This window comes from Dreissena polymorpha, chromosome 15, assembly GCF_020536995.1.
Source record: "Dreissena polymorpha isolate Duluth1 chromosome 15, UMN_Dpol_1.0, whole genome shotgun sequence".
Classification (NCBI taxonomy): domain Eukaryota; kingdom Metazoa; phylum Mollusca; class Bivalvia; order Myida; family Dreissenidae; genus Dreissena; species Dreissena polymorpha.
In genome coordinates, this window is record NC_068369.1 from 41,482,911 (window position 1) to 41,508,901 (window position 25,991).

The window sequence follows — 25,991 nt, forward strand, 5'->3', positions numbered from 1 at the left end:
AGATTATCAGTATTAATAGGCATAAGTGTCCTTGTAGTCGTAGTGGAGAAAAGAACAGCTTATCCCGAAGCCTGAAAGTCAAACGAACTAGTGTTCGTATACAACTACGGCTCGGTGACTGCAACATGTGTGGATGCCATAAGAAAAACCATCACACGTGGAATGGAGACATGATATTCATAAAGGAATAAAATGGAGAACGTCGATATGACCAGTAGGTTCATTAACGCCTACGTGAGAAGTGGCGACATCCATATAACTGCGATGCCGAAATATTGTTCGGCTACGCTGGAAATATTGTCTTCTACAATATTGTCTCCGTGAGCATTGACGTGATCGCTTACGAGCGTATCAACGCCGAGAACTGCTCAATGAAGGACTGGTATGTTCGATAACTATCCTGTTGTGCTCAATGAAGTGCGCTGATGTCTACGTGAAGGTTGACGACGTCCTCGTTTCCTGCGATGTCAAGATCTGGATCAGCTGCGCTGTCGAGATGTGGATCCGCTGCGATGAGACAGAGATCTTCTAGAATACCATCTCCGTGAGTGACGACGTGATCGCTTACGAGAGCCGCGACGATGAGAACTGCTCGACGAAGAAGAGCGTGTCCGATGTCTACTCCTTGAAGACGATGTATTCGACGACGAATAGATTAATAATTCAATGAAGAAGACCGAGTTCTTCTTCTGGACCGGTTACTGGTGTTATTGGTGGCAGACCTAACTGATGACTGTTGACCGGTGATCAATGACCGGACTGGTGACCGGACCGGTGACATGACCGGACCGGTGACATGACCGGTGATCAATGACCGGACCGGTGACATGACCGGTGACATGACCAGTGACCGGACCGGACCGGTGATCAATGACCGGACCGGTGACATGACCGGTGATCAATGACCGGACCGGACCGGTGATCAATGACCGGACCGGTGACATGACCGGTCGGTCAGACGTCGATCAAAGGTCCCTGATCAACGTCCCCGGTGACGTACCGGTCATATCATGACCAGTGTTGTCAACGGATAATGACCGTATGGCGGATGCCAAATGGTCCGGCATTGGTCGATGTCCTTGACCAATGCCATCGGGCAAAGACCGGCTGACGGGTGTCGCCATATGGTCTGATGTTGACCGACTGTCTAAGAGACTTAGCATAGTACGGTCGCAATCGTGCCCGATACCCGGTGACTGATACTGCAACTATCATCCATGATCTGCGAAGTCACCGGGTATTTATCCACTCTTGTTTCTGCGACCATCATGTAGTCGAATATATGAAAAACAAGAGCAAAGCATATTCAACCATAAACTGGTCACAGACCAGATTATCATACGGCACATAAAATCATAATTTGACCATAATGAAAATTATAATAATAGTACCGTAGATCATAAATTAAACAAAAGTTTAATTCAAAACAGATGAAAAATAAAATGACGCTCAATTAGATTGTCATACGGAACGTTAAAATCATTATTGCACACAATGGCAAATGATAAACAATCTGTCAATAGAAGAACACGCTTTGCACGATCTCGTAACACATTAGAAGAACATGCTTTGCACGTTCTAGCAATGTATTAGAAGAGCACGTTTTGCACGTGGTCGTTCGCGCCTGAAAACACCCAGCATGGTAGAAATAAACCATTGTTCGATAAAAACAAGCATGGCTTACCTTTTACAAATGAAACAAAATCCATTAAATCCACACAAATTAATCCGAATGAGAAATAAAAAGATAATGTCACAATTTATCTATTCAAAACCCCAATCAACCAAGTGAAATAAATCGAAAAACAATATTTTAATTCAGAGCCGTAAAAGACACGTATACACCTGGTTGATCCGGAAAGAAAATTGAGGGTTGGTTACCGATTTTTGGCTAGGTTGCATTGAACTATGTTTAACCTGGCCTGTATTACGGTATTGAGGTGGCGGATTCCCAGTTAAAATTCCGGATGAGTTATTTCCCCTTGGAAAGTATAAGCATAAGATAACAGGTCAGTATTTATGACATTAAAACATGTCACAAAACAAAATAATTATGCAAGAAATACTTATATAAAACAGCTTATAGTAATCTCTAATTGATTATAAATTATATGCAATATTTTAAACAGATTAATACTGAAATGAAAGGTATCATGTTGATTGAACTACAACTGGGAAAAAAATGCAAAGCACTGGAAACTTTATATCCTTAAAAGTTTCCTAAGTGGGTAGACAATTATTAGAATGCGTTATTTGAAAAACAGAACTTTACCATGTGAAGCTGGTTACACCTGTCCTGGTCACTTTTGATGGCTTTGATTTTCTCTGGGACATACCAGAAACAAACAGTCGGCCCTTCAATCTAACATGACAAGAAAATACATACATTAGCTCGTCAATTAATTCTGAGCTTCATTTTAAGTACCCCGACACAAATGTTAATGAGTTTAATCAGTCGCGTATTTAAAACGTTTACCTATCAAAATCAACAAATAAATTCTACATTTACTTACACAACATTAGTCATGTACCATGATTTTGTTTTATTGAGGTCTGTCTGCTGATAGAGTGGAGGTTTTATATAGCCAAATAAAGTTTGTTGATGGATGGGTGCAAATCCCTTGATATATGGTATAATTCTAAATTAATATATAAGTGTAGGGTAAATGTTTTGTGCATGGCAATTCTCCATATTGATATCTATACACACATGCAGTTTCATATTGAAATCTTGCAGCATATCTGAAATATGGCCCTGAAAGGTTACATCATACAAAAAAAGCGCAATAAGTCTGATTCAAGAAAGTGTTGGGTTATGGTTCATGTGTATGGCACTTGATATCTATACACCGATGAAGTTTTATGTTGATATCTCATTTAGATTCTGAGATATAGCCATGCAAAGTTTTGTGACAGACGGACGGATGTCCTGACGGAATGACAGACTGACAAATGGATAACACCAATACAATTTTCCTCCGCCTTTTGCATTGTATAAAAATAGATCAGAAAATCATCATGTACAACCTACCTCATCAATGACCAGTTTAAAATCATCGCGACGTCTCAGTTTGCCCAGTAGGTACCTGTAAGCATATAACAGTCAACATAAAACAGTACATGTAGGGTATGCATGTGTGTTTACATAGCTCACATTTATTGTTTATAGCATGCTTATATCGGAATAAATATGCAATGATTGAATAATGAAGAAAACGTAAATATGGACAAAATTATTTTTCAGTCATGTGCATGTCATCTTTAAAGCTGATAATAAATTGCATGCACCCATTGGGAACAACATCTTTCCCCATTGACAAACTGTTAAATGTTAAATTCTTGTAATATATACTTATATAACTGTCAAAGTGCTCTACAATAAAAAATGTGTAAAGTTATACACAAATCCATAAATACCTGGCCTTTTCAAAGTTGCTTTCAATCTGATCTCTGAAACCACCGTCTCCCTTGAATAAAAAATAAAACTAATAATCATCAATACATAACCTATTTTTGCTAGTTTTTCTTATCAATACATTTGTTTTTTTCAAAATTTAACAAAAAACTTTTCAATAAATGTCCCGCTCAAATCTAATAACAGACAGACGGGGTAGGGCTTGGTAATAGACCATGCAACACGATAATGGTCCAAAGGCTGTAGCATGAAGTCAACCTTCGACTTGCTGGAGCTATTACATGTATTTAGCCCAGCCATGGAAATTTATTGACCCAGTTAATACACATGTTTTTCAATAAAATGTATATATTCTGAATTGTATGATTTGCTTTTGTGTAATCCCACATTTATTTTTATTGATAATTCGGATTGATGCACATAAGCAAGGACTGATATTGAAATAATCAATGTGCAAAAAAACTGTCCTCTTTAAAGCGCATAAATACAATTTCATCTTTTGTTTTAATGAACAGAACTAAGAACTCTCCACGAGATGATCAGCCTTCCTTCTGAGTCAATGAATGTGCGTGTAAACTGGTACTTAACTGAAGACAAGGATTGAGCATTAAGCATGTCCACGGATTTATTGTCTAGCAAACCACTACAAAACATAAGCATTGACAGTGTTTTGTGTTTGTTGGCTCATTCAGCCGAACTACTTTGGAGTTCTCAATTTCACGCGCATGTTTGTACAAGTATCAGTAGTGTTTGGGTCATTTTGTTTTTCAATATAATTTAATTATTTTTATGAAAATTTAAGGACATTAAAATGATTGGTAAATAAAGCACATTTTATCATGTTATGAGTTGTAGTTTTAAAAATATTGTATACTGCATATTCAAATCTCTTTGTCTTTCAAAACAGTTGAATTCCGCAATATTTGTATATTTTTAAGTGTGTAGTAAAAGGCACTGACAACATGTTGCAACCAACACTGTATGGTTTTGTTATGAGAAGAAAATAAACAAGTCTGAAACATGTATTTAACAGTTTTTTAAGCATTTTCAACGCTTAGTTTAATATTGTCAGTAGCATTCTATAAATTAAAATATAATAAGTTTCCATGGAAATGAACAACATAAGTAAATTGACCTATGCGGTTTTGGGACATTAATAATATAAAGAAGTGAAACTCCAGCTGCTGGAGCAGTATTGAATTTTCATTAAAAACAATTAGTTGGTCCTTTATTTAAGGCAAGTGACCGATTGCCCAAACAGTACAAAACAGCACAATACAGCACAATACAAACCAACATAAACACAAAATATGAATAAAGCTGGGGTCACCGCCTTGGAACGGTCAATGCAAAGCATTGGGGGTTTAAACCTGGTTATAGAGCGCTCAACCTCACACTTGGCCCAGCAATATTCATAATACATTTAAGTGTAAATAAAATTTAATGTCATAGCATTGTAACTCAAATTAAACAGTAATAAAAGGGAATTAAAACGCATTCAATTTAATTACTATTTAATTACTCAATTGCATTGAAGATACAAGAGTAACAGAATTACAACTTTTTGACAAAGGATTAAATAAAACTTTGGGACATTAATAAGTCACATTTAGGAAAAATAAAAAACACAAATAGAAAAAAAAAGAAAAAGTTAAACAGAAAAGAATTTATAACATTTAACATCAAGAGAACTAACAGATAAATCTACTATTTTAATTTCCTTCTTTATAAGGGGAGTTGTCATAGAAACAAATTCAATAAAATACACAATTTTGCTTGTAAGCCAAAATAATTATGTTCAAACACATTCAAGACAATTATAGGACACGAATAATCTTAGCAGTTAACTGAGGAAATGCAACTTTAATATATGAATAATTTAAATAGTATTACATGTTGTAAATATCACACTTAACAAGAAAACTTTAAAGACTTCATGTAAACATGCTATTAAGTCAAGAAGTCTAACATATGACCCAGCTTAAACAACAACCTTTAAACACATACAAATCTATGCAACACCATAGCATTATTCTTAAACAAGATCTGTGTTTGTGAAACACAATACCCCCTATACTGCGCTTTGAAGCCATATATTTGACCTTTGACCTTGAAGGATGACCTTGACTTTTAACCACTCAAAATGTGCAGCTCCATGAGATACACATGCATCCGAAATATCAAGTTGCTAGCTTCAATATTTCAAAAGTTATGACCAAGGTTAAAGTATTAAGACACACACATACAATGACAGACACACACATACAATGATAGACACACATATACAATGACAGACAGGCCAAAAACAATATACCCCCCGATCATTTGATCTTGGGGCATAAAAATATCAAACACTTCACAGCAAACATGGTATGCATGTATTTAACAATATGTACAATTGCAGAACTTGACGTACCTATGTCTGTTAAAAAAGTACGTGATACAATAAATATTTAAAACACAATATATCAAAGGATAGCAATTTTATTTTGAAAGAGATTTTCTTTTTTAATGCAGTGATATCTTATATGAAAATTTGTGATTAGCAGTTTTTTGTATCTTGCTTTTTTACTGATAAATGAACAGAAGGCGTGATAATTTGCATTCAAAAACGTAATGTATATGATGTCAATGACTCTAAAAGGATTACTTTATTAGGTTGCTTTTAATGCGCTGAATTTTACTGTAATGAAAACACTTCAATTTCGGATGTGCAGTTCGGAGAAGTTTTTTAACTGTCAAAGCTATTAATAAATTGATTTTTTTTTGTATGAAAATAATAAATAATGAAAATAAGCATTTTAATGCATTATATGTAAAATGTTCAAATGTTTTTTAAGTAAATACCCCAATGCATTATGGATTAAAATGTTCAAGTCTGGTAATTGCTTAAAAAGTGAAGGGTATTAATGCCTATTTTAAATCATGTGTTAAATCATTATGCTTTTATTCCGATTATTTATGTGATTCTGTTGGACTGAGACAGTTATGTTGCCGATTTTGTTCTCTTTATTTTTTGCAGACCTTAAACTTTACAAACAAGAAAACATCAACTCTGGTTTGAAAATAGATGATATTGAGTTGATTACACAATTATTTGCTAATGATATTGTATTATAATGCTATTCTAGCAGTCACCTGCTGGCATTCAATCACAATTACATGTATACAGCAATTATTGGGGGCTAAATGTTAACACTGTAAAAAAAGAGAAGTAATTATATTGAAGTTGTTGATAACTTAAACTATTTAGGTACAGTGTTTAATTATGCTAAATGTATAAAATTAAATCAAGAAATATTGGTTGGTAAAGCCCTTATAATCATGAAAACATTATTAACATTGACATATAACCAAACATCTTTTATGTAAATCCTTCTGCAAATAAATTCATTTTGCATTTTCACATCCTTTATTTAATTGTTTGACAAAAAACAATTATTGTGTGTCAGCCATTTACAACAGACTTTCAACAATTAATTTATTTCGAGCTTAGTCCCTTTCATACACAAATCTGTGGAGGTATTCAAAAGTCTACTGTATGGCTTTTTCTGTACTTTATTAACCTTTTATCACTAAGAAAATGTATTTTGACGAATTTGTAGTACCTTAGAGAGTTAAATTTGATTAAAGACCTTTCTTCCTAGATTAAACTTATAAAGGCTTCATTTCCAACCCATATACACTGATGAGCAGCAAACGGCATAAAACCTGAACAGACTGCGAGTAACTCACAGGCTGTTCTGGTTTCATGCTGTTTGCAAAAGCCATTTTCACTTTGCTTCTGTGGGAGAAAGGGTTCATTGATTAATTGGGACGGACTGAAATTTAGCTGACAGACTAGTTTCTGTGTCATTGCTTGTTTGAGGGGTGGGGAAATCAGTTCCTTTAATTGGTTGTTTTGGTAAAAAAATTGTTTGATTTGCCTCTAACTGCTTTGCTGTGTTATTTGCATGTTTTACAATAACATATACAACGTAATTGATGAACTTTATATGTAAGCAAGTCTATGAATTTCATTGCCAGGTTCTTCTGCAGTTGTGAGTGAGACGCTTGCGAAGTATGTTTATACATGTCTAAACCCTGCACAGTTGTTGCAGAAGCACAGATATTTGCCTGAAATACAAAACGAAGGTTCCCCAAAGCATTTTGAAACTCAACACCATATTCAACAGTTGCAAATGCTAATAGTCATTGATATCAGCAGTTTGACAATTCACTCCATAATTAGTATAATTATTTATACTACTACTTATTATAATACAATTAGCAGAATTAACACTTGAGATCAAGGAGACATACAAGCCCGAGTATTGACAAGCCCAAGTATTTGAAACAGAAAATCACGTTTACTTTATTTACCATTGCTGGGCTTGCAGGCTTGTGCTAATTTCGATCACTGTGTTAACAAAATAATTAATTTGTGTATGAATATATTTCCAAAAATAAAAAATGTTGAATTTTAAAAGCGCTAGAAACAATTCGTAACAAGGGCTGTTTGTAAAACATGCATGCCCCCCATATGGGCTCTCCGTTGTAGAGAGAGCCATTGTGTGAATATGTTTTTTGTCACTGTGACCTTGACCTTTGACCTAGTGACCTGAAAATCAATAGGGGTCATCTGCCAGTCATGATCAATGTACCTATGAAGTTTCATGATCCTAGCCATAAGCATTCTTGAGTTATCATCCAGACACCATTTTACTATTTCGGGTCACCGTGACCTTGACCTTTGACCTAGTGACCTGAAAATCGATAGGGGTCATATGCAGGTCATGATCATTCTACCTATCAAGTTTCATAATCCTAGGAATAAGTGTTCTTCAGTTATCATCCGGAAACCATTTTATTATTTTGGGTCATCATGATCTTGACCTTTGACCTAGTGACCTCAAAATCAATAGGGGTCATCTGCGAGTCATGATCAATCTACCTATCAAGTTTCATGATCCTAGGCCTAAGCGTTCTTGAGTTATCATCCGGAAACCATTTTACTATTTCGGGTCACTGTGACCTTGACCTTTGACCTAGTGACCTCAAAATCAATAGGGGTCATCTGCAAGTTCTGATCAATCTACCTATCAAGTTTCATGATCCTAGGCCTAAGCGTTCTTCAGTTATCATCTGGAAACCATTTTACTATTTCAGGTCACTGTGACCTTGACCTTTGACCTAGTGACCTGAAAATCAATAGGGGTCATCTGCGAGTCATGATCAATCTACCTATCAAGTTTTATGATCCTAGGCCTAAACGTTCTTGAGTTATCATCCGGAAACCATTTTACTATTTCGGGTCACCATGACCTTGACCTTTGACCTAGTGACCTCAAAATCAATAGGGGTCATCTGCGAGTCATGATCAATGTACCTATGAAGTTTCATGATCCGAGGCCCAAGCGTTCTTGAGTTATCGTCTGACAACCACCTGGTGGACGGACCGACCGACCGACAGACAGACCGACATGAGCAAAGCAATATACCCCCTCTTCTTCGAAGGGGGGCATAATGAAAACAGACATAAAGAAAGTTGTACCTAATTCTGCCATTTCGTCTTTGATCAAACATCTCGTACAGGAACTGTATTTATCAGGGTATAAATAAAAGCTTAATATATCTGCACCACTGTCAGGCCCTGACAACTGAAAATGAAAATTATTTGCAAATTCACTAATAAATCATTTTGCTTAGTCCAAAAAGTATTCAATTAAAGAAAAAAAAACAATTAATGAATGAAAATAATTACAAATATTTAAAATAATCTTAGCATTCAACATCAATAGTCACTCAGAAATGTAGAATTAAGCAAGAAATACTTTTAATGCAGAAATTAAAGAGAAAAAAAATAAAAAATTTAATGAAAAGAGGGCCATGATGGCCCTGAATCGCTCACCTGACTAACCTTGCCACATCAACTTAAATTCTATCAGCCCATATACAATCCCAAGCCAGATTTCATTAATTAATACATTCTGACAAAATTTCATTAAGACATGATGAAAACTGGGACCTCTTTCATCTACACAAGTTTTTACTAGCATTGGCCCGGTGACCTAATTTTTGACCCCAAATGACCCATATACGATCAGGGCTCCCACTGGCCAAAAAATCTCTATAGCCAACATTTTAGCCAAATGTTATTTTTTGTAGCCAAATTTTAGTAACTGTAGCCAAAGTTTTAGCAAAGCATTAGGAACCACCTGTTGTAAGTCTAGGCTAAGGGGTGTAAAAGAAGAAACTACAAAACAAAGCTTTAATATGTTTATTACTATAATCATCATGTGTGCATAACAAAAATAAACAGTTTACAACAAACCATTTATAGAAGTACATACATCATAACTCAAGCACATGTTCATAAAATAAGCATATGATAAATTTACATTACATGAGCACATGATATCCTGAACATACATTTTAGCAGAAGGCCATAATCCACATCATGTGGGCATAACAAAAAACAGCAACAGTACAACAAAACATTTATAGATATACACACATCATAACTCAAGCACATGTTCATAAAATAAGCACATGATAAATTTACATTACATGAGCACATGATATCCTGAACATACATTTTAGCAGAAGGCCATAATCCGCCTCAACTTCAATCCAGCCCAAGTCTTGAAAGCACGTTTGAAATCAAACTTTTCCATTGGTGGGCTGTCTATGGACAAAATCAACAAGTTCTCCAAGTTTTCAATTTTAATATAATTTCTGAGAGATGTTGAATGTCAATTCCCTTTCTACCAAGCAAATTAACTACATTCTCATATATGCTCTATGCATTTGCTCTTAAAGTCTAACATAGGTCACTAAATTTTGCTTCACTGAAATGTCTGTACTCTCATCAATCATGATACTGTACTTGCATGATGTCTGTATCTTCTGGAGATCACTCCTCAAAACGTCTGCCATACAGTTTTGAAATTCTGACACACTGGAGCTGTGTTCATATGACGTGTGGCTGTCAACTCGAAGGTCATTGAGCTGGGTTGCACCCTGAAAATATATTAATACAAATTTGCATCCTGAAAATATAATCTATGATTTCAAGTATATTTTGCTCAATATTTGTAGCAAACTTAAACAAAATCAAATTTTATCAATCAATTTAAAACAAATCAAATTTGATTTAAAGATGTTTTATTTATTTTTTTACCTGCAAGACACACAATCTGTTCAGGTCAGGAACCAGCGATGATGCGAGAGTATGTTGTGCAGCAAAGTACACATTAGTCATAGCCGACACCAAAGCCGCTTCACTTTTGGATCTTGCTGCAGCCTGCGCATTTGTCATGGATGTTTTCAGACTTCAAGCTTGTGAGGCCTCTTTGTGATCTGAAATAAACAAAATTAAATATGCTAAATTTCAAAACAAAAAGCTCATTTTGAAAAGTGTCAATATATATTTATTATGAACATAACAAAATATTATTGTTATTTTTAATATATTATTAACAAGGGACAAAATTGTCACAAAACCAGGTTTTCATTGTGAAAAAAAAATCTGATAAAGGGAGAAAACTCAAACTGAACTTTTGAAATGACCAAAAAAAATTAACCCCCTTTGTAAGTTTTTTTTTTTTAAATCTACCTTTAGTCGTGGCGACCTTGACATTGGAGATATTGACGTGATTCTTTCGTGGGACACACCGTCCCATGATGGTGAACAAATGTGCCAAATGATTTTAAAATCTCACAATGAATGACATAGTTATGGCCAGGACAAGCTCATTTATGGCCATTTTTGACCTTTGAACTCAAAGTGTGACCTTGACCTTGGAGATATCGACGTAATTATTTCGCGCGACACACCGTCCAATGATGGTGAACAAATGTGCCAAATGATTTTAAAATCTGACGATGAACGACATAGTTATGGCTCGGACAAGCTCATTTATGGCCATTTTTGACCTTTGAACTCAAAGTGTGACCTTGACCTTGGAGATATCGACGTAATTATTTCGCGCGACACACCGTCCAATGATGGTGAACAAATGTGCCAAATGATTTTAAAATCTGACAATGAACGACATAGTAATGGCCCGGACAAGCTTATTCCGCCAGCCCGCCAGCCAGCCAGCCAGCCCGCCAGCCAGCCAGCCAGCCAGCCCGCCCGCATTCGCCAATCTAATAACCAGTTTTTTCCTTCGGAAAACCTGGTTAATAATATAAAAATTGTTCATGTATATTCATTTTAATATTGATTGTCATTCTTTTTTATTACCTTTTGATTTTTCTTGTTTTGAAATGTTGTCTTTTTTCAACATACTACACCCAAAGTGAATGAATGTGATTTTTGAATCTTTATGCATATTTTGCAATACATCGTTTTTGATTTTGCATTATAGTCTAACCACTTGAATTCCGAAAGCCAAACATCTTTGAATGATCTTTTATCAGATATGATTTTTTTCAGACCTAACATTAGATTCGTCAGAGTCCAAAGGACGCTTTATTGCCTATGGTTGCCATAATGGCAGTCGCAATTTCTGACACTTTAGCCGAAAATGTCAAGGGTTTTATACCCGTTCATCTATCGTCATTCACAATTGTAACACATTCACCCTTTAATGATTACAAACATTTAGAACTTCTCGAAATTAAAATCAATTATCAACTTCTTTACTTACGTTCATTGTGTGACTAAGTTGATAATTCGCTAACGGCTTTTACTCAAATTTATTGAAATTGGCAGCAATCTTTAGTCTTTAATCAGTTATTGTTTATTTAAGCCGATATGATGTATGATTACACCATTGTTTTGTTTTCACACCAGTCATTTTCCTTTGTCTTGATAACCGGTTCTGACAGGTGTTAATGCCGACTGCGTATCATTTTTTCGGGTCAATAACACGGCAGTGAATTGAAGCACAGTCTACAGCTGAAAGAGGTTATTATCTGGGACGGCATTTGTCAGGAAAAAAATCGTTCGCCGAACATTTATTTTATTCGCCGAATTTGCTAAATTTTTGCCATTGGGGAATCTAGCGAACGGCAGCGGGAGCCCTGTAATGATTTAAAATCAGTTATTATCAGGATAAACATTCTGACCATATTTCATTAAGATCAGATGAAAACTATGACCTCTATTGTCTACACAAGGTTTTTCTATTATTTGACCTAATGACCTAGTTTTTGACCCCAGATGACCCAAATACAATCCCAAGCCAGATTTCATCTAGATAAACATTCTGACCAAATTTCATTAAGATTGGATGAAAACTGTGACCTCTATTGTCTACACAAGGTTTTTACAAGGTTTTTCTCTTATTTGACCTAGTGACCTAGTTTTTGACCCCGGATGACCCAAATACAATCTCAACCCAGATTTCATCAAGATAAGCATTCTGACCGAATTTCATAAAGATTGGATGAAAACTGTGACCTCTATTGTCTACACAAGGTTTTTCTATTATTTGACCTAATGACCTAGTTTTTGACCCCAGATGACCCAAATACAATCCCAACCCAGATTTCATCAGGATAAACATTCTGACCAAATTTCATAAAGATTGGATGAAAACTGTGACCTCTACTGTCTACACAAACAAATTGTTGACGGACACACGCACACACCCACGCACGTACAACGGACGCCGGACATCACACGGTCACATAAGCTCACCATGTCACTTCGTGACAGATGAGCTAAAAACACACGTGTCAATGTTTTTCCCCAATATTATGTTAATATTTTCAAATAAAAAATAACGTACTGTTTGTGTGTTATTTCCAGTTCAAGGCAGTTGCTATCTGACATCTTCTTACACTTCATCAACTGGTAGTGGTACATTTTCAGACACTAGTTAGGATGGGCCTGATGGGCAGGGGGTCTGTCAATGATGGCTAACCTTTGAAAAAGATCATAATTTGAAACATTACTTGTACATGTTTAAAATTACTTACTCCAAAAATGATCAAATTTAGCAAAATCCAAACAATGAATATAATAACAAATCAAAACAATAAACATAGCATTGGACATGAAAAGTTATACAGAAATATTGAATTAAGCATGGTATACTGAAAATGCAGAAAACATATTAAACTAAATTATAACATTAAGTGATAATTCACAATAAAAAATATCATTAAATGTTAAAGTGTATGTTAAAATAATTATTGTGAATGTTAAAGTGTATGTTAAAATAATTACGTTGTGTATGGAAATAGGTGTAAAATCGTCTGTTTTCCGTATATTTTCATCTTTCAAACACCGTCACCAAGATCAGCTATCACACAATTCACTTTTGACATTCCTGCAATTCTAAGATCGCTTGGGCAATCGCTGAAATCTAGACCCTTCATTGCAGAACTGTTGCCAAAATGCGCATCCCGGGTGTCAATGTTGAAATTCGCCATACGTGGTTGAAATCGAGCAGCATTTCTTTCTAATGAAAATACTTTAAAGCTTTTTTTATTTTTTATGTCAATGATTCATGAGGTCCTAGTTCGCTCACATGAGACACATACAAACTGAACAGTTATGTGTTCATTCTGTGATGGTTGTGCTAAAATTGTTGTTTCAATAAAAGTTGTTTAATCTGTGAGTTACAGATTTGATATCGTCTGAGACAATGTAAGTAAAGTCTAAATAAATCATGGGACCCCAGGGATATGATTTGAACAAACTTAGAAGGATACAACTATATAATATTACCCACCAAATCTTTAGACCTTGACCCTTGGGTTTTCAGAGAAGAAGAATGTGAAGTTATTAACAATAAGTCTATATAACTTTCAAATAATTTCATACTTTAAACAAACTTAACTGAGGGCCACTTAGAAAATGTTACATGACAAATCAACCTCTAAGCCTTAATTGTTGTTTCACAGAAGAAGATTTTTAAGTTTTAACTTTATAGAAAAAAAGAAACCCTTAGAAAGGCCAATTTGGAAATTGAAATTAATTAACGGTTTTCATATAAACTGTTTGCAGTTTTTTTCTGTTGTATGGCATCACAAGCGGAGTGTGAATGTTCCCCGGGACTTTTGCTAATATAACCGCCCACTCCCTGGCGGGGCACATTTCGATAATCACACTTTTGGACCAATAATAGAGCTGTTTCATGACCAGCAAGACCTAAGTTGATCAAACACAATGCTCCCTACTGAGCTTTGAAGAAGCATAGCAGCTACATGTATTTTAGGGAAATTTATTAAGTCCAAGACCCATAACTTTGCTGAACATCAATGGGCCTAAACGAAACTAACACTTTGTTTGTAAGTAATGTAGGTTGACTCACATACCAAAAATCAGCTAAATATCTGCCCATAACTTTGCCCAAAATCAATGGACCGTAACAAAATTAACACTTCATCTGTAAGTCATGTAAGAAGACTCACACACCAAACATCAGCTCAATATCTGAAAGCGTTGTGTAAAAAAGGTTCCAGAAAATTGAATGCCTGACGGACAGTGCGACTGCTATATAGCACCCTACAGTGGGCATTGAAATATTACTTTATGTTAAACACATGCGCATGTATTAAGTCGGTTCATTTTGATATATCTGACTTGTTTAATGAAGCATTTTAGAAACAAAGAAAAATGCAAACTATTTGTTTAATGTACTTTTACAATTTAAAGTATAAATGTATATATCTTGAAACTATCAAGTAGGTAAATAATTTCACATGAATGTAAATAGCTCACCTTTGACCTCCACATGAGCCACAACTTGAAGATGTCGTTATGGCGACCACACTGGATCGCTTTGTCTCCGGTGTCATACGAGGTGTCGTACATCTTGTCCGACTGGTACAAATAATCTGCTCGCAGTCCGTTCACAGACTCTAGTACTCCCTGATTACAACGTAACAATAGATGAGTAAATTTGCAAAACAATGTTTAAAATTGAACTGTTGAAGAACAAAAGGGCCATGGACCTACAGCACTCACTTGAGACCCGAAGGAACTCAATGGTTCTGAGATTCAAAATTCTTCAAAATAAAAGTGGTTTATGAAACATAACAAATTTATTTCTTGGCAAATAATGGCAAATATTTACTGGCACTGTTCTGACCAGGTGTTGATTGGAGTAAAAAAGGGACCTCTAGAGTGTCAACAAGGTCTGACTAAAGCCATATGAGAAAATAGACCCCCCAGTCTGGCGAAAAGGATTTTTCACGAACTGGAACCATTTTCAAACTCCACCAAGATATTATAACCTGAACCATTGTAATTGAATAAAGATATCATAAGAACATGTTTTTAGCAAGTTTCATGAAGATTGAACTAAAATGTGACTTAGTGTTCACAATGTGTCCAGGTAGCCATATAAAGAAAACTGCCACAACCTTGGTGTCTTGTTTTTTAAGAACCAGAACAGTTTTCAGACTCACCTTGAAATGGCATTTCCCATTAAAACAACAATAAAACTAGTTAAAAACACAAATGTTTGATAATCACACCAAAACAACTGAATGACTGCATGAGACCTCATCAATAAATTGCATGTCTCGAACATTTTCAAGCTTTTATCTACACATATCAATGGTGACAGTATGACATTAAAGGTCTTTGATGCAAGTGCAAAGTTGCAGCACATGTCTAGGGAGTTCTAGCTGCAAGTCTGTTACACATGATTACATGGCCATTTGATGAGGCATCAATAAATTCAATTATAACGGAACAATGCAAGCACAGTTGAGTATTCATGACTAAGCTTGATAATAAATGATCATGTGAATGAAGGTCAAATAAGATATATCATTGAGATATGTAAACTCATCGCCATCGTCATCATCATCATTTTTGAGAAATATCATCCTCATCAACAATAAGTTAAGAGTCTTAAAAAGCATTTACAATAGCCATATATGGCAAACCGCTCCACCCCTGGTGGCCATGTTTTTCAACGAAACCTGTACCATTTTCAAACTAAGCCTATATACCATAAGAACAAATCTTGTTAGCAAGTTTCATGAAGACTGGACAATAGATGCGATTTCAAGAGTTAACAAGGTTTCTTTAGAGGCATATAAGGAAAACTGCTCCACCCACTCACCTGGCGGCCATGTTTTAACCAGACAAGACCTTAACCACTTTAATACTTAGCCAAGACAGACATATTTAAAATAAATGTTTTACCAAGTTTCATAAAGATTGGACCTTTTTTTATTACTTTTACAGTGTTAACTAGGTTTTACTATATTCACATTATAAAAACTTTCCAGTCCTCTGGCAGCTATATTTTTCAACGAGCCTTAACCATTTTCCATGCAAACGGTGATACATGTATCATTAAAAGAAATTAAGTTACATGTAGATTTAACAATACATATTAAAAAATGTTTCTTGTTTACTTGAACAAAGTGGTTTGGAGTGGGTTATTTAACTTTATACACTGAACAAGAGATGTGTTTGTCAGGAACACAATGCCCCCTATTGCGCCGCTTTGAAATAAAATTTCAATATATCATTATATGATTATATACCAGGGACATAAAAAGAGTTGCAGAGAAACATACAGAGATATTCTAACACGGCACGCGACTTGTTTTCTAAAGACAAAGAAGGAAATCAAGTGTGGGTTATTATGCAATAACTTATGGGCGGAGTTTAATGTTTCGAAAATAGTTCCGAATAAATAAAGAAAATATTGCAGTAAAATACACGTGCTAAAACCCGCTCTAAAAAAAATGTAATAAATGTAGCATGTATATAAATGTAATGAAACAACAAATTGTATATTTGGTGATAAGTGGCATAACCACGCCTACAAAGAATGTTATTTGTTAGGAAATGTAATTCAGAAAACATTTATAGCAGGTCAGCTTTTCAGAAGCATCAATAAACATGACGTCATTAAGTTTCTACAATTGTTGTTTTCAATGAAAGTGACGTCATTTGCAAAATATGTATGAATGAAAACGACGTCATATGTTTGTACAATTCAATGACGTCACTAAATAGTGAACTTTGTACTAAGAAGGGCGGAGTATTGAACAAGAGGGCCTGAAAGGCCCAAAGTCGCTCACCTGAGATTCAAAGGAACTGACCTGTTATGTGCAGCCCAAGATGTCTTTAGAACAATATGTTCTTACCAACTTTCATGACTAGTGAACACCCTGGCAGCCACGTTTTTCAACAGACCAGAACCATTTTCATACACATCCAAGATATCATTTAAACAAATATACTGACAAAGTTTCATGAAAATTCATAAGTCCATATAAGGAAAAATGACCCGCCCACTGGTGGCCATGTTTTTCAAGCAACTGGAACCACTTTCGAACTTGTTCAAAATATTATTGGGACAAATCTTCTGACAAAGTTTCATGATGATCGTACAATAAATATGGCTTCTAGAGTGTTAACAAGGTTTAACTATAGCTATATAAGGAAAAATGCCACGCCCCCTTGGCGGCCATGTTTTTCCACCAACCGGAACCATTTTCGAACTCATCAAAGATATCATTGGGACAAATCATCTGACCAAGTTTCATGATGATCGGACAATAAATGTGGCCTCTAGAATGTTAACAAGGTTTTACTAACGCATGATATATAGCCATATAAGGAAAAATGCCCCGCCCCCTGGTGGCCATGTTTTTTAAGCAACCGAAACCATTTTCGATTTCATCCAAGATATCATTAGGACAAATCTTCTAATCAAGTTTCATGAAGATCGGAAAATAAATGTGGCCTCAAGAGTGTTAACAAGGTTTTACTATAGCCATATAAGGAAAAATGCCCCGCCCCCTGGCAGTCATGTTTTTCAACCAACCAGCATCATTTTTGAACTTGTCCAAGATTTTATTGGGGTGAATCTTCTGACAAAGTTTCATGAAGATCGGAAAATAAATGTGGCCTCTAGAGTGTTAACAAGATTTTACTATAGCCATATAAGGAAAAATGCCCCCCCCCCCCTGGCAGCCATGTTTTTCAAGCAAACGTAACCATTTTCGAACTCACTTAACATATCATTGAGACCAATCTTCTGACCAAATTTCATGAAGATTGGAAAATAAATGTGGCCTCTAGAGTGTTCACAAGGTTTTACTATAGCCATATAAGGAAAAATGCCCCGCCCCTTGGCAGTCATGTTTTTCAAGCAAACATAACCATTTTTGAACTCATCCAAGATATAATTGAGAACAATCTTCCCACCAAATTTCATCAAGATTGGACAATAAATGTGGCCTCTAGAGTGTTAACAAGGTTTTACAATAGCCATATAAGGAAAATTGCCCCGCCCACTGGCGGCCATGTTTTTTCACCGATCTGGACCATTTTCGAACTCGTCCGAGATATCAATGAAACCAATGTTTTGACTAAGTTTCATGATGATTGGGCAAAAATTGTGACTTCTAGAGTTTTCACAAGGTTTCTCTATAGCCATATAAGGAATACTGCCCCGCCCCCTGGTGGCCATGTTTTTCAACGGACCTGAACCATTTTTGAACTCAACCAACATATCATTTAGACAAACATTTTGACAAAGTTACATGAAGATTGGGCATCAAATGTGACTTCTACTGTGTTCACAAGGTATTTCTTTTTTTTTACCTAGTGACCTAGTTTTTGATCCAGCATGACCCAGTTTTGAACTCAGTCGAGGTATCAATGGGACAAATGTTCTGACCAAATTTCATGAAGATCAAACAATCAATGTGGCCTCTAGAGTGTTTACAGGGCAAAATGTTGACGACGGACGACGCACGACAGACAAAAAGCGATCACAAAAGCTCACCATGAGCATGTTGTGCTCAGGTGAGCTAAAAATATAGTTCACATCTTTAAGCTTGAACCAAATCAATCAGAATCGTGTTAGAATCAAAATAATATTTTTCTTTGATGGTTTGTTGTCAAATAACCCACAGTAAGTTGTATAGATGCGTGTTATCAAATCACTCGTGCTTCGCACTCGTGATTTAATTCCTACAAATCTATACTCCTTACTGTGGGTTATTTGACAACAAACCATGATAGAAAAATATTATTTCTCAAATAACCTATATTATTAAGAAAGCTTTATTTGTGCAAGTACTGTAATATGTAAATTAATTCTTGTGCTGTTCAATCTTATCATTTTCTGGGAATCATGAAGTATTCCATTGTATCCTCTTGTCTAGTTAATCTATTCAGAGAATTGCCACTAGAAGCTCTCTATATACCCATAATACCTTTTTCTTGACAAAAATGGCAGAGCACTGTAGAGGGACACCCATCATCTTATGAGGATTCCATGTCATAGAGTCAGCTCTGAAAAAAGAACATTTGAGTCCCGTTCTGAGAAAACTGGGCATAATGCATGTGCATAAAGTGTAGTCCCAGATTAGCCTGTGCAGTCCACACAGGCTAATCAGGGACGACACTTTCCGCCTCAATTGGAATTTCGCTAAGAAGAGACTTCATTTAAACGAAAAATGTTATAAAAGCGTAAAGTGTCATCCATGATTAGCCTGTGCATACTGCACAGGCTAATCTGGGACAACACTTTACGCACATGCATTTTGCCCAGTTTTCTCAGAACGCGACACATTTGTTTCTTAATACATGGAATATGGTTCAGCAAATCACTATTAATTAAAATGAGCCCAAAAAGAATGTTAACCTGTTTTAAATTAGACCTACATAAACCATAAAATAACAATTTGATTAAGACCTATTCAAAATTAAGTGAGCTGCAAGTGTATTTCCAAAACTGTTGAAAATACTAGGTCAATTGATGTAACAGTTTGGAAATAATGCGTAATAAGGCATCACTTTTTAAAAAGAGACATCCGTCAAAATAGATACGGTTTAGATTTACATTTAAGGCTTAGAACATTGCCAACTTATTATAATCTTCAATTATCCATTTTGCAGAAGCAGTGTGCAACGAAAAAGAGATAGAAAATACCTATGAATGCCTTCTAGTAGATGGCGGTATTTGTCAGAGAACAGAACGCTCCCACCCCACGCACCCTACAATAAGTATGAAATTGTAATGGAACAAAACTTTTTCATAATTTTTCACCGTCACATGGTACATCTAGTTTAAGAATAGTCAAACCTGCTGGCTGAATGTTTACAAACAAATGTATGAAATGTGTCCTCAGGACAATCAAAACAGTTGGGTCATACATTCGAGCCGTGTTCTTAGAAAACTGGGCTTAATGCATGTGAGTAGTGTCGTCCCAGATTAGCCTGTGCAGTCCGCATGGTATTTTTAGTTTCAAGGAAGTCCCTCCTTACTGAAAATCAAGTTTAGGCGGAAAGTGTCGTCCCTGATTTGCCTGTGCAGACTGCACAGGCTAATCTGGGATGACACTTAACGCACATGCCTTCAGCCCAGTTTTCTCAGAACAAGGCTCATTCAGACACCAAGCGCTTACAGTTTTGTGACTACCCTAAACATCCCTGTGACAATCACTTCAATTTATTGATCTCTAACAAAATATTCCAACAGGTATAGTATAATTAGCAAAAAAGAATAACAAGTTACAAAGGCACGTTCCACTATTCATGAATGTCTAAAATACAGGTACAACCAATAATGCAAACATCAGTCCTTAATAAATAAGTTGCAACTCGTGAATTCAACAAGTGTCCGAGATATTTACATCAACGTGCATCCACACGCCATATTTCTCACAGATGTCTGCAATGGGGTTCAGCGGATCATAGGCACCAAGAACCGTTGTTCCACACGTGGCGTTCACAAGCAGGGGCCTCACCCCTGCCGCCATAGCTCTCTGGATTGCTTCTTCAAGCTTTAAGGCGTCCATTCGACCCCTGAAATAGTTCAGACAATTATAATGTTCCTATAATGAGCGGTATGTTTATAGGAAAGCTTCTGAATCAAAGTATGAGTGAAGATGTACATGAACAAGTCACTGAACATGTATGACACAATTCATTTAACTATTCACCACTTAGATATGTATTTTTAGCATTTATAGTCTCTTAGAAAGTTAAATTTAATTAAAGACCTTTCTTACTGGATTCAAGTTTTAAAGGCTTCTTTTCCAACCCTTAGATACTGATAAGCAGCAAACAGCATAAAACCTGAACAGACTAAGAGTTACTTGCAGGCTGTTCTGGTTTTATGCTGTTTGCACATAGCAATTTTCACTTTGCTTCTGTAGGGAAAGGGTTAAACAATCCAGAGTCACATTTCATGTGTATATATACATCTAACAGAAGATTTATTCAAAGCCTCCCTTCACTGAGTCACATTTAACATATAGATATACATGTGCATGTATTAGAAAATTCATGTCAACACATTTGAGTATGATACCGATACCTGATCAATTATACCACTGCAACAACCAATATATAGAAGTTACAACAATTCAATTAAGAAACATGCAAATTCATAGAATGTTATTCAACCCCTAAAAAATACAAAATTTGTGACAGATGAACGGACTGACGGACAAGGCAAATTTAATATCCCTCCATCTTTGGCGGGGATAATAATCAGTTGAGTAGAGTCAAACCCATGTATATGATAAAGCTATTAGAAAACAATACATGTATAAATAAAATCTCAATTAAATTCAATTCCTTGCGCACAGCGACAAGATTGATTGATGAATGCCACGTGTCAACAGAAGCAGTAAAGACGAAAAGAATTGAGCACATCAAGCAAGTACCTGGAATCAGTGTCGATGCTGTAGACATTGTTGAGACCGATGCCTAAAAGAACAGCAGCCTTCTTGATGGAGAAGTGGCTCTATAAAAATAATAAATAAAATCCTATGACAAGTCTTAGCAAATGAAAAACTGAATGACACGGTAACACAGAAGAGATAAAAAATAAGCTCAAACATAAGTGGAATTCATATTTCAAGTTAATATTAGCCAAACTTCAAATGCAGATTTTCAACTATAATTGATTGTTTTAGATGTTTGGGCAGTAGCAATTTATTAGAAACAAGAATATCAGTAAAACTGATGGCTGCTCCCCGATGATGCGCAATGTCAATCTATGTGTTAATAGCCACCTAAAAAAATCTATGAAAAGCCTTTGTGACCTTGACCCCAGTGAACTCAAACCTCATCAAAAAGTAGAGGTTCAAGCAAGGTACCTACATGCTAAATATGTAAGAGATCGGTAAAATATTGAAGGTGCTATGAGAAACTGCAAAAAAAATTGTGACGGAAAAATCTATTATTAGCCTCAGTGACCTTGACCCCAGTGACCTCAAACCTCATCAAACGGTAGAGGTCCATGCAAGGTACCTACATGCCAAATATGTAACAGATCGGTAAAATATTTAAGGTGCTATGAGAAACTGTAACAAAAGTGTGACTGAAGGAAGGACGTAAGAAAGGAAGGACAAACTGGCAACTATATGCTCCCCGAATTGTTTTTCCGGGAGCATAATAAACATATTTGCATTCATCTGGTAACACATACATTAAACATTTGCTTAGATACTGATAACGGTTATAAAACCTGACCAATGAATGCAAGAAGGAATTGGACCGTAACATATGATTTATTTGAGTAAATAGGTTTGTATACTGGTAATCCAATAATCAATACCAGAACAGAGTTTAATATTTACTAAACGTAAGCATTACAAGCTTAATGTTTATAAATAAACAGAAAAAGATAAATGGCATGAGATATGCTAAATTTTTACAATTATACATTACTTCTGCAAATATAGATCAATAGAGTGAGATCTTTAACTGTTAAACAAACATGCATTTAGGTACACTTTTTGTAGACATATCGATTAACAGGAAAATAATATACTGTTTTCTTAAGCGTGGGGAAATAATTGACACAATGGTTGTAAATAATGCTATATGGATGTAACATATCCGTAACTTAGATTAGCATGTTTCTTTCTTATCAAATAACAAATCAAATCCACATGTATACCCATATATTAAGAACAACATTGTTGTGCAATTTTTTTTTAATTTAAAAATAACAAAATCACAATTTCCGAAGTTTGTTTGGGTGCAAATTAAAAAGGTTGGCTACAGTATATACATTCTATTTCATGTACTCTGTGGTCAAAGAACAACCTTGGAATACCTTTCTGTAAAACAATATCAAATGCAATAATATAATGTTACATTAATTGTGAACATATCCTCAAGAGATTAATACTTAATGGTGTGGTATTTACAGCACAAGTTATTATTCAAAGGCAACTTTATGAGAATGTAGGAACATCAAAAGTACAAAGTATATTGTAAGTATAACTCTAAATGTTTGGACACTGTATTTGGAATATTTTTTTAGTATCTTAATTTTTTTTGAAGAGTGGGAGAATTTATGGTAGGATAATATCATGGTTAAGAAAATATACTTGTTGAAGCCAATATTAACAAGGGTGCCAAACTGTCACAAGATACGCCCGTTGAAGGTTTTGGACATCATCTAGACACAACTTCTGACCAAATTTGGTGAAGATCAAAGGAAAACAAATTGTTTAAATAAAATTCATTTTAATTATTAAATACTTACCTGTTATCGTATGCTTATACTTTCCAAGGGGAAATAACTCATCCAGAATTTTAACTGGGAATCCGCCACCTCAATACCGTAATACAGGCCAGGTTAAACATAGTGCAATGCAACCTAGCCAAAAATCGGTAACCAACCCTCAATATTCTTTCAATATATATACAAAAATATTAATCGAATAGCGGGGTGGGAGGTGGGACTTACCGATAACAGGTAAGTATTTAATAATTAAAATGAATTTTATTTAAAAAATTTGTTTTAATGTCATAAATACTGACCTGTTATCGTATGCTGATTTTGCAGCTGCGGTGGGAAGGTTCGTATATATTTTCCCAACACAGTAGAACCCATAAACAGGGTTATCAGCTAATGATATCAAGTAATCTTCGTTAAAACGGTATTAATTATGACTTCTCGGACAGAGTAATATGTCTATGTCGTAAAGAAGACACTACCGTTAGTGAAACCACAACAAGCCCAAACGTATACAAATTGTATTGTTGGCACTTCAGAAAACGAAGATAAAAAGATGACAAGGTGGTCGGATTCCTCCAGTAAACAGCTTAGAGCACGTCAAAAAGTGGGGTGTGATTAATATATGCCCACAAAACAGACAGAGCTCTTAATTCATGCGGTCAGATCCTAAAAAGGAATGAATCCTTAGATAGGATAAGATTAACTTTCCTTAGTCGAGGTCTAACCCCGAGAAATAGAAGCCGCAGACACATCTCCCCCCCCCCCTTTTTTGGGGAAATGAAGAGTGTCTTTGAGAACCTCGAATGGACTTCTGACTAACACTGCTGAGATAGAACTTCAAAGCCCTGATTGCCCAAAGAAGTTTATCCTCATCTTCATGACTACCAGTTTAAGAAAACTTGGAAACTTGAAGGTAGAAGCCATATAGAGGACTTGATATTAAGCAAGGAATCCTGGCTGACACAACAAAGTGAAAACGACAATAGATCCAACTATCCAAGACGATAGAGAAAATGTGTTGTTCTTGCAAAGAACGAATAAGTTCCTGATTTCCAGTTACAAGGAGTGATAATATGATCACCTCCGTGTCTGTAAGTAAACCACGACCGATGTGTGAAAGTTGAAACCATCACAAAGGAATCGTGAAAATGTGTTGTAAATGAAAAACAGCTAAAAAGAATTTTCGCTTTTCAAGATGTAGATGTGCAGGTGATATTCGTTAGGATACCACATAATTGAGAAAATCAAGATACGTTGTTCTATGTGATCGTCCATAACCTTATCTGCTCACATCTGTATAAGATGTAAGGAAGGTTGTGGTAGAATAAACTATATTCTTGCCAAGATAATCTTCTAGTCTAGACACCACTGAATAGTGGTAAATAATGACAAAAAAGATGGAAATCTGTGTCATTAAATAATCCCGAGATTAATACAATTATCTTAAAAATAAAGCTGAAACGGACGTAAGAAAAGACGTCTCAGCAGAAGGACCGGTGACCGACCGGTAAATACCGACCGGTGACCGGAACCATTTGTCAAGGATGGGTGGGCAAAGAAACCACGGCAAGCCGAACTTTCCCACTCCAAACACACTTGAAAATTGGTAGAATAGGACAGTGTTTAACACTTATAAGTTTATGACCTATCTACAGAATATAGCCTCTTCTTGAACCAATAACAGACGCCTTTAAAATCCTGGATAATACAGGTCGCGAAGTCATCGATTTGCGAAGTACGGAAATATGATTGATAGTGGTACCTCCGGAATCGGAGGTGTGATGGCAGAAAAAGGTGAAAACCCTAGGGGTAACCTTAAGCGGGTCCACGCTTGCCGGTAGAATGCATGGAAGTCTTAAATTCTGACTTGATTAATCCATTCACTTCAAGACTTCTAACCTGGACGAATTCCGAAAGGAATACGACCAGTTATAGGAAGACGGCCTGTTATGGCCAGAAGTGTAATAGAAGAATAACTTTAAGATGAGGTCCCTCCAGATCCTAGGATCTAAGATCTGAGTTCAATAGGTCCTAAGCCATCTACAAGACTGAAGCCGCTATGCGGTCAATCTGATAGGCAATCCTATGTATCAGAACTCTTGTTGATTCCAGTAGCTTGAAAATATGCACTGCCGTAGGAGCAATAGAAAAGCAGAAGTCGATACAAA

The 25,991-nt window shown here is 35.7% G+C and overlaps 1 protein-coding gene and 1 long non-coding RNA gene across 10 annotated transcripts in view; both read right to left on the reverse strand.

Annotated features, from left to right (window-relative positions):
* LOC127859331 (glutamate decarboxylase 1-like) overlaps window positions 1-25,991 on the reverse strand; it is a 77,395-nt gene that overhangs the window by 18,722 nt on the left and 32,682 nt on the right. For all 9 annotated transcript variants that reach the window (XR_008039318.1, XR_008039317.1, XR_008039314.1 and 6 more), the window contains exons 9-16: window positions 22,013-22,092; window positions 20,975-21,146; window positions 20,272-20,336; window positions 19,553-19,631; window positions 15,078-15,227; window positions 3,418-3,467; window positions 3,032-3,086; window positions 2,273-2,362 (exon numbers count right to left, since the gene is read on the reverse strand). Coding sequence is in view for 4 of the 9 variants with exons in the window: in XM_052396670.1 (XP_052252630.1) it covers window positions 2,273-2,362; window positions 3,032-3,086; window positions 3,418-3,467; window positions 15,078-15,227; window positions 19,553-19,631; window positions 20,272-20,336; window positions 20,975-21,146; window positions 22,013-22,092 (741 nt within the window). In the remaining 5 variants the exon portion in view is untranslated. The remainder of the gene's footprint in view (window positions 1-2,272; window positions 2,363-3,031; window positions 3,087-3,417; window positions 3,468-15,077; window positions 15,228-19,552; window positions 19,632-20,271; window positions 20,337-20,974; window positions 21,147-22,012; window positions 22,093-25,991) is intronic.
* On the reverse strand, window positions 6,403-15,057 carry LOC127859347 (uncharacterized). Its single transcript, XR_008039322.1, has 4 exons — window positions 13,578-15,057; window positions 13,138-13,272; window positions 8,949-9,054; window positions 6,403-7,531 (listed from the first exon to the last, which is right to left on the reverse strand). It is a non-coding gene; the product is annotated as an uncharacterized LOC127859347 (long non-coding RNA).